Source organism: Plodia interpunctella, chromosome 5 (genome assembly GCF_027563975.2).
Source record: "Plodia interpunctella isolate USDA-ARS_2022_Savannah chromosome 5, ilPloInte3.2, whole genome shotgun sequence".
Taxonomy (NCBI): Eukaryota; Metazoa; Arthropoda; class Insecta; order Lepidoptera; family Pyralidae; genus Plodia; species Plodia interpunctella.
In genome coordinates this window covers 2,402,661-2,413,079 of record NC_071298.1, presented here as the reverse complement: position 1 = coordinate 2,413,079, position 10,419 = coordinate 2,402,661, and the positions used below count along the sequence as shown (strand labels likewise).

At 35.6% G+C, this 10,419-nt stretch overlaps 1 protein-coding gene across 5 annotated transcripts in view; it reads left to right on the top strand.

The window, feature by feature from the left end:
- Window positions 1-63: 63 nt before the first annotated feature.
- Window positions 64-10,419, top strand: part of LOC128670158 (FERM, ARHGEF and pleckstrin domain-containing protein 1-like) — a 58,974-nt gene continuing 48,618 nt past the window's right edge. For 2 of the 5 annotated variants that reach the window (XR_008404731.1, XR_008404730.2), the window contains exons 1-3: window positions 64-329; window positions 1,732-1,920; window positions 3,795-3,946. Coding sequence is in view for 3 of the 5 variants with exons in the window: in XM_053745608.1 (XP_053601583.1) it covers window positions 1,842-1,920; window positions 3,795-3,946 (231 nt within the window). In the remaining 2 variants the exon portion in view is untranslated. Of the gene's footprint in view, window positions 330-367; window positions 726-1,731; window positions 1,921-3,794; window positions 3,947-10,419 lie in introns of those variants that run through there. The other 3 variants (XM_053745608.1, XM_053745605.1, XM_053745606.2) reach the window with 2 other exon arrangements.

Here is a 10,419-nt window from a genome sequence, read left to right as displayed (position 1 = left end):
TAAAATCTATAAAATGTCAAAATAATTATAATAGAAATTCTTTCAACTGGCAACATTTTGTAAGTAAATAAATATGGCGCTTAGACATTGCTCTCGTAGGGTGAGCGAGGGTGTGTGAACTGTTTGTGATTGATTTACGATATAAAACTCATAATTAAAACAAAAGTGCAATTCGATTTTAGTGACTGAGTTCAAGAAATGTTTGATTTTTATGGAAAGTGTTGAGAATTCACATGACCAATTAGATCAATGACTGAGCCTGTTGACAGATCAGGAGTCGGGGCTTCAGTGCGTCGTCGGTTTTCTCCCTCATCTGACCCTGTTAGAAAGTAAGATACGATGTGGTTATAGTTATTTATGTTTACTTACAACAGGCCAAATTACGGTGCTCATATATTATTTCATTTTTATAGTTTGAAGGAGTAGGAGTAATAAAATTTGCTTATTAGATAGATCCGCGTCGGCTGGTGAAGGCAGTGCGTTTGTTGTCTCTCTCGGGGTGGCCGGGCGGGCACACCTCCGTTGACCTATTTTCTGGTTATTGCATTGAAGCTAACTATTTATGTCTAAGGGTGTAAAGTAGGGCGCCGCCGGTTTTGCATCCAGTATGCAATAAGTTGATTTTGCGACAGTGGTGCTTAATAAGTGCAATTTTGTTGGATTTATTAACTTAATATTTATTTATTCGGGTGTTTTGTGTGCAGAGATGTTAATTGTCATAACAGGTATGTAGTGTTCTTCATTTCATAGATAACAGATAAGAATTGAAATATTTTTGCTGGCATTAATTTATATAAAATAATTTTGTTGGGCAATAAAATATCAAATAAATACTTAGTTACTAGGAATCCATAAGCTAATGATTTGTTGTTGTGGAAATGAAATGAATCATTGAAATGACTCATTTCCTAATATTGTGTAGTATTTTGGCTTTGGAAGGAGATATTTGTAAAATTAAAAATATAATATTTGTAATTGACACATAAGCCATATCAAATTAAAATATACAGTTATTTATTAAAACTGTTAATTTTTATCACATTGGTAGAAATAAAGGAAATTTCAAACTGTAGCCAATACTTAACACATTGGTGTTGATGAGTAGAGTGTTGTTTTTATCAATGATAGCTGATTATTTTGATTACAGTCTTTCCTTATTATTAGGACCAAAAAAGGGAAACTATTTTTCCAAAATTTTTGTTCTGAGGATTAGATTTGTAGCATGTCCACTAAAGATTTTTTTTAAAATTGTAGATGAGAAATACTTCACAATGGTTCCCTAGTTTGGTCTGCTTAAATTTTACTAAACATTTGAAATGAATAGGAGATTATATAATTTCAATATAATGCTTACTCTGATTACATTAGATTTGAGATTTATCAATAAATCTAATAAAATTGTGTTTTTGTTAAATAGGATTTAGCAGGCAACTTGCTATCTATTTAATTATTTATGATAGATAAATTGTTTGCAATTAGAATCTGATTGAGATACCTTCAGATATACCTTTTATAGAATTTTCCATGATCTAGTAATATAGGTATTACTATTTATATTATAATGATACTAGTATGTAAAAAAACTAAAATGTTTTCACATAATACTCATTAACCCTTTGCCTACTGACAAGTACAGTAAGTAAGCTGCAGATAGCAATTGTTTATGCATTGTCCCGATTCCTTGTGATTAAGGTATTAATATAAATAACAGTAGCTAATTTGTCTCTACAGGACCAGTCAGAGGATCCTCTCTTGCTATAGATGTGTAGTGTAGTGAAAACATTGAAATGGGCCCTGGGAACAGGCAGCTTGGACACAGCGAGAGGCAATGAGACTGCAATATGATGGACTCCGACTTGCCACCGGGTAGCTGTAACTCCACCGGACATCTGTCCACCATCGGATACCACACTCTGCCTGGTGAGTGCCACAAGAAGTTTAAATGTGTGTTTCTCTGAAAATAACAAATGTTTAGAAATTTTGGAATTCTCACATGCCTGCTTGTACCATGACCATGACCATTAGAGTGACGTAAAATTAATAATAATGATTATGGCAGGTGATCAAACGTTTTGTAATAGTCTATTCTCAGTCCATCCAAATTTAATTCTATAGATGAGGTACTTCTATCCATTACTCTGCAATAGTTCACACTCCCGCCGCGACCTGCTCATGGGCATATCATTGGTTTTGGCGGGAGACCTACACAACATCAAAACTCTAAAGAGCCTCTACGTTTTGGATCCATATCCCCACGCAAGCCTCTCAAAGAAAGGATTTAGTGGCGTGAATTTTTAAAAGGAGATACTACAATAATAAACTTTATTTACTCACCATAATATGTAGTACCATTACTGGTACTTAAAAGTACCCTAGTTAATTCACTACAAGGGTAAAATACAGGGTAGGCAAGTAGGGTGAGCTTCGAAGAACGAAATTTCAATTCAAATTTAAAAAACAAAATGTCTTTATTGTTGAACATAGGTATGTCAGCATGTTACAATTAAGCAGTCTCACTATGCCCTGTCCTTGGATGGACGTACAAAATTTTAAAGAAACCTACATGCATTATACTACTAAAACAATTGCATTTAAAATAAAATTCAATATTTTTTGTATTCCTGGTGCGGTTCGAAGAATAATTTATGTGCGCTTCGACGGGTGCGCTCAAAACAAGTGCGCTTCGAGGAATACCTCAAAAAATTATGATAAACGAAAATATTTTTTTCAAGTTATTAGTTCATTGCCAAATGTTATTCGCCGATGTATGTTGATCATGTGTTGGACCCCAGCAAGTCTACTGAAACACTTAACACTCCTCCGTGAATTACTCATTGAGCACAATCAACAGTATTTTAGGCCTTTTATACAATGTTTAACTTAAAACCAGTTTTCAGGGAATAAGGCTTACATTAAGGCCCCAAAACATTTTTCATTTGAAATAACTTTATTGCCTATAATAAAATACAACAAAGCACAGGGAATAAAGAGTAATGTAAACCCAATGGTGAACTTATCTCGTCCAGTTAATCAATTCCTATTAATTTATTATTGAACTAATTTTTCCTATTTACTTTGCAACATTTTTTAAAATGTTTCGGCCCACTGCTGTATAAATGTATCCCCCCCCCCATCTTTCTCCAAGCTATATTATCTAACACAAAATCCAACCATTTCCTTTCGCTTCAGTGCCCGCCCTATGAGGCAAACGACAAAGGGATAAATGTGGTCACTCATTGGTCTCATATATAAAGTAGCCATAATGACTTCAAAAGAAAGAAGTGACTTGAGTGTTTACTTATATAGTCACATTTTGTAAGATATTGATTTGAATGGTATAACAATTTTCGGGGAAAATTTGAATATATTATTGGGAATGCCATCGACATGTCAAGAAAAAGATGGAATAGAAGTCATCATATATAATATCATGGATTGATTAAAACATTTTTTTAAACTTAGCAGCCAGTAACAATTATACTGATTTTTTTAAAATATCGACGACCTCGGTGGCGTAGTGGTAAGGTTCTTGCCACTGAACCGAGAGGTCCTGGGTTCGAACTCCGGTCGGGTCATGATGGAAAATGATCTTTTTCTGATTGGCCCGGGTCTTGGATGTTTATCTATATATGTATTTGTTATAAAATATAGTATCGTTGAGTTAGTATCCCATAACACAAGTCTCGAACTTACTTTGGGGCTAGTTCAATCTGTGTGATTTGTCCTAATATATTTATTTATTTATTCTTCTGTGGTACTTGGCATCAAATACACTTACAAATAAAATTTGTCAGGCCGCATGCACCACTCGGCGAGCACGCCAGCGGGGGTGGACGGCGCGGGAGGGGGCTCACGCACTCCGCCGCCCACCCCGAAGAAGGGCGGCAAGATGCTCGCCGTCCGGGTGCAGATGCTGGATGACTCCATCTCCATGTTCCAGATACAGGTATGTGTATAACTCTCTCTCTCTCTCTTATCTGAGCGTTTTCGCGGTTCCTTCCTCAGCCATTGATCGACGGAGCCTGGGCCATTCCCGCCCTGCAATAGGACCACTCTAAATCCTTCCGTGGATACCATACGTGGCGACCAATGGACTTCATATCTTGTCAACCTACTTACCAGCCATTCTTGTCAGTTATAGGCAAAGAAGCATTCCCTAGTAAGATTGACGTCAGCCAGGCGGTAGGTCGTAGAATAATAAAGAAAAAAAAAAATATTGAACCGCGTAGATAAAATTAAATGACATTTAGTTTACGTAAGCATGAACATTAAAAGCCGATCGATTCGCGCCTCATTAACCTTTGAGAGATGGCGGTCTGGTATATCTTGACTTGGCGTATATTTTAACATTTCTATATTTAGCATGTTCCAACAAGTATTAAAACTGAGCTTTATTATTTGGCAATTTATTTAGGAAGACAGAACAACATTTAGAGACATTCACGATAAAATCGATCGCATCCATATACCCAACAAAATTCAAAATTCACTCCGAAGAAATTTTTGAAGCATAGTACTTACAAAGTTCTATTATATTGCTGTTTCTTTCCTCTGTGGACCGACCTCACCTTTTTTCGTGTCTTTACTTCTAACTTTTCTAGAAGTATGCTATCCAGTTTAAACGAGCCATAGTTTGAGTATATACAGCAGACTACTACATATACTCAACTGATCGCTTGCATTTAGGGTCCCAATCTAGTGGTTCGAGGTCCTAACATGAAGAAAATCTCGGAGAATCGCAAGTAATTCGTTTTGTTAGGCATATCATTAATCAAAATTCGGATGATGATGCATTTTGCATGATATGCTAGAGCATGTTGATGAAAGATTCACGTAAAAGTCGAAGTGGCTTGGTTCTGGCGAGAAAATATTTAGTATCCAATGAAGCGTCTCGAAAAAAATTGGCTGGATAGAATTCAATCTAAGATACGGCCATTTTAACACAAAATTCTCTCAGGAGTGTATATCACAATTTTCGTATACTTGAATGCCTCTTGGCACACCTAATGGGCGCCCAATTTAAACTTAACTAGGAGCAGCTGTATGTCACAGTATATTGCCTTCAATAGAAGTGATGGCGAAATCTTAATCGCGTTAGTGCGTGGGTGCGTACGTGCGATATGCTATTTATCGAGATGAGTGATTTATATAACCTGTTCTAGTGAACATACAATTTTACGCATGTGGTTGTATGAGCATATTCATTATACTAATACAAAATTTGTCTGCAAAACCTATTACACAGTTTGATATACATTTTTTTGGTCACCTTCCATTGCGAAAGTGGCTTAAGGTCTTAATCGCAACCATCGTAAGCGGGTGAACTATTACGTTACCGAGCTCACTGAACCTCTAATAATTATTCGTCTTTATTAATATCTTATAGCCCTGTTATCATGTTATTCTCACGAGAGTGGTAAATAAATTAACGGGGGACGAACAAACGTCAACATTTCGGAAGTTAGATAATAAATTACTACAATAACCCACCGGTTGAGTAATCACTTTTCCAACTGCTATTTTGTGCAATACTGTTTCATATGTAGCTGCCAGAATCGACCAAACTTTGCCCATGCAATTTTAAAATCGTCCAACAAAGTTTTCATGAAAATTTAATTCTCTCTGGTGTTTCGTTTTTGTGAAAATATTTTCACATTAATTCCAGTTACTTGCTTGTAGTATATAACAAAATGCTACATCATCTGACTTTGTAGTAAAGACTTTTGTATATATAAAGCAGTTTTGATGGCACAATTATGACGGCTTATAACTTTTACTTTCTCCCCGTACCTAAGGAATTTGATTTGGAAGAAAAATTTTGTCTCCGGAAATCCACAGTAAAAATTACCTTACATCTAATGTAATTTTTTCTAAAGTTTCTAAATCTTGAAAGGTCGATTGAGTAATAAGTAAACTAAACTGCTCATTAATAAGATTTCTAAACGTTTTATCCTGAATAGGAAACCTTAATCACTAAGTAAGTTATTGTTTATTTGATGGTTCATTAACCACATTATCCTAGCGATCCTATCACCCGACCTTGCGGGACGCCTTGAAATGCAAGTCACTAATTGTTCCATCGAACGCTAATTACAACTTTGTTCGACCATATTACTAGCGTTGGCGTCTACGTATCATTAATTTCCTCACAGACGCCTATTAAGTGCCACTGTCATTGTTGGTCTCGCCAGTCAATGTTTGCGAGACGCGGTCAAATGCCTTCTATGATTCTCCGGGTAAATAGTTACCCTATTGAACTTGGGGATAGATTTAGCAATACCCTTGTATAAGTTCAATATGAAACGCGTCAGTGTCCAGGTTAAAGGGGTGCGGGGTGGTGTATCATTTATTAGCCACGAGTGCCTGATCTTTATGACCGTGCTTATAGCAACAACCAGTCAATATATTATATAATAATTCATGTTTTTATGAAATTAGTTTTACAAGCTGACCGCATACGGCGAGTTGAACCGCGTAACTAGTTAAGTGCCTATTCTTGAGTTCTATTTTCATCGAAATTGCATATAACAGCGGTGATGTCATACCAAAGACACAGTTATGTCGTATAGATCATACCTGGCATTAGAACAATAAATATAACGTTGCCTCGATGTCTGCCTCAATGTCAATGACGCGCAATTTGAATTGTAATGTCTGTTGTGCTGGCGTAGAATTTTAATTAAATTGAAAAACAAATTCTGCATAGTGTTCGGTACAGTGGGTTACATCACACTTACCGTTAGCCAATCGACTTTTTTTCGACTAAGCAGTCAAATGACATATTTTTTCTTATGTCAAAATTTATATGGAGCTTGTCTTAACGTAAAATTTTGGAGTCAAAAACCATTTCTAACCCATATACTTTAATCAGAACAAAAAACGCGTAATCAATAAAACTGATTTTTAAAGTGACATTTAATTATTGTGTATTGTTTAAATACCTTTAAGCATTGTATTTTTTGTACCCAAATAGCCTAATCTGGACATATTTGAATTATTTCATAGGTGTTGTAATATTTTTCGCGATCGTACCTATTGCTAGGTTTGCAAGATTTTCAAATATCATGTGACGGTTTCTATACCTTACTACGGCTATTGAAGTGCAAGACAAGGAAAACTACTACAATAATAATAACAAATAATTAATTTTATGGAACTAATATCGATAATATATATTCGTAATGATAAAATGTGACCTGTATAGGTAGAAATTGAATTTACTGTGAGCAGAATAATTATCTATCTAGTATAGTTTTATAAATAGTAGTGAATTTAGTTGCTAGACCTGTCCTGTTATATACTTCCGAAGTATTACACAATATAGAAATCAAATGTGGAGTTCACAATACATATTTTTCTCTCCGATATGTCGTTTGACCATCCGTTAAGTTACAAAGACCCTCCACTATTTGACTTTCAATAATGTGGACTGCTGTCTCGTTCGCGGTTTGGGTGACAGGGTGGCAGCGCCCTAATTCTGACCCAGATATTAAAGTGACGTACCTAACACATGCGTAATAAATCAGGTTTATCTTAACGTTGTTTGTTGACGGCTTCTTGTCTAGGACATTTTATGGTTTCTTTATGAGAGCTAGAAGTCGTGAAAAAAATGTTACTGCCATTGTTGAAGAACTACTTAGATTTACTAGAACTTAGATTCTAGAAAATTACTGAAATTAATAAAAAAGGTTTTCCTTTTAATTAATTTCATCTTCAGTCTTTGCCTAGATCTAAACAGGCTATAAAAAAACTTCATTGGCAAGAGTATACTAGCATAAATAAGAAGAAAAAATACTGCTTTAAATTCTTATTATTAATTTGCTCGAAAACCTGTAATGATTCTTAAAAATAATGATTTTCTAGAAACTCGTGTTTCGTAATATATTGTAGGTACATGTATGAAAAAAATATTGTACATGTATGAAAAAAATATTGATTAAGGTTTTTTGGCGATGAGGCTAGGTGAGATTTTTAAATGTAGTAAATTCTTCAATTCGATTCAGATGTCATGTATATAATATAATGTTTTGATTAATTGCGGAAAATTGCAAACATTTTTTTTAACAGACGTTAAGAGACTAACATTTATGCAGTAGTTCAAAATCAAAAGTTGCAAGCTTGCTTTGATCTCTAACCGCAACGCACACAGTGTACTCTTAAAATACCAATGAGTGTGGCGTAGTATGTAAGCTTTAACATCCTGCTTAGAGCACTGTTATGCTTAGTTTAGAGTTTGCGAGCTGGCGTGCGAGTCACCTGCCGAGTAGCTGTGATGTTACTGCATTCGCACCATAAATTAGACGTATCACAAAGCCTGCTGCAGCAACGTTGGTTCAATATAATAGATAGATTATATAGATAATATATCTATCATTTTGAACCAACGTTGCCGACATTCAATGACATGGCCTAGAATTGACGTGAAACTGGTGTTGACACAAGACATAATTGAGCAATGTATAAAGTTGACGGGGCACCATCCCCGTCGGAATTTCAGCATCAAAACTGCTCTTCAGGTTTCATTCTACCGTTTGTATGTATGTACTTTCGTTTGTATCCGTGCAGTCGTAGTCAGTCATTTTGTACAACATCGATGGGATGATATTTTGTGGTCCATACCATGACATGAACCATGTGTAAAATACGAGAAGCTGTATGTTACTGTCAGTCAACAACTGGCAACGTGTAAACCATGCATTACATGTTCTGTAACCCCTGTTCACGTCCTTGCAATTCGCTTGAATTCTGATCGCCCCTGCAGATTCTATTTGCGGTCGGCGGTACCAACTGAAACAAAAGTGGGATGATTTCTATAATATCACATGATATCTTTGTAATATATACTTTATTATTTTTAAGGTATGACGCGCGATTCAGTTCAAAGGCAAGGGACTCGGTCAAGTCCAGAAAACTTTAATTGCAAATTTTCAAATTAATCCTACAGTTCTACTTATTATAGTTGCTATTTTTCCTCCCAAGTATAGATGTAGATCTTTACACAAGTATGCTTCGATATCGAAAAATACCCGTCTCTAATCAAGGAAATTAAATTATTCTAATTTTATTTCGTGACCACCAAATCTGTCCACTATAATCGAGGCAATGTTGAGTTTACGATGTCGTAAACAAGGTAGGAACTTTGCTCTTTTTATGTTTGTGTTCTCTGTGGAGGTTTTAAACGATATCATTTGCAGCAATAATTGGGACTAATTTGAATTCTACACTAAATAATATTTTAGCGAGTATTCAATGTGTCTGTTTTTTTTGGCGTTATTGAATATATTTTGCCCGCGTCTTCGTCAGCGCACTTTTTTTTATCGGGCTGGAAAGTATCGCCATACTTCTAGTTTAGGATAACAGGCATTAATGTTTTTCTCACTACGACTGTACAAACAGCCTTCATGACTTATTAGCTTTTGAATTGATCAACTAAGATAAAACATAGGATCAAATAAACCATTTTCTTTTATAAATATTCAGATGAAGACTACTTATTCTCTATCGATATAGCGAGAACACAATCACGTACCTAATCAGAAACAAGCATCAGATCATCTATGTATTCAACATCACCCCAATATTGGGGCGAAATCATTGAAAATTCGCCTCTACTCCTGCCGCTTTAAGCCCAAGCAGGATCATGTTATGTTCTGTTGATTGTACAGGATCATGTTATGTTCTGTACCGAACAGAAATATGGAAGTAGCAATCACACATTACACTTCAGTGGAGGTCTGAAATCTGAATCCAATTCAAACTCGCGCTCACTGCCGAACAAAATATAATCTGGATCGTACTAGAATAAGTCTGTATGAAGTTACTGCATGGATTCTTATATGGCGGTAATAGTTGCGAATTTGCAATGGGTTGTTTGACGTGATGTCTGTACAAACAAAATATAGTCATCTATAATAGATAATAGCAGACGCTACCGGCATGCGGCAGACTGTTAGGCACGTCCGAGATAGGGCTGCATACACTTTGAACAATTTAGTATTAGCAAATGAACCTATGAACCTAAGTTAATTTTATTTATTATTCTAATTGATCTAACTGATGATGTTTTATCCAATGGCCCAGAAAATACCAAATATTCTGGTACAGTTGAGCTTGTATGAATGATAATGCTGACGCGTGCCAGTGTGTTTGGCGACTGTATTAATATTTTCAATTAGTTTATTGGTGTCTCACGGGAAAGGTCTTCCCTCTACTTCGACATATATGCTTGCCCGTTGCGTAACTCCTAAATTCTTGTCCGTCGCCTTAATTTTAAGTAAAGAATTACAAGATAAGAATACAAAGATTTGGTACAAAGTATCCAAAAAATGTTATCATTACACCATTACAAACAAAGGGCAGTCTTTATGATATTGTGTTAAGGGTAAGAATCTACCGTCACCTGTTGAATCAACATTAAGT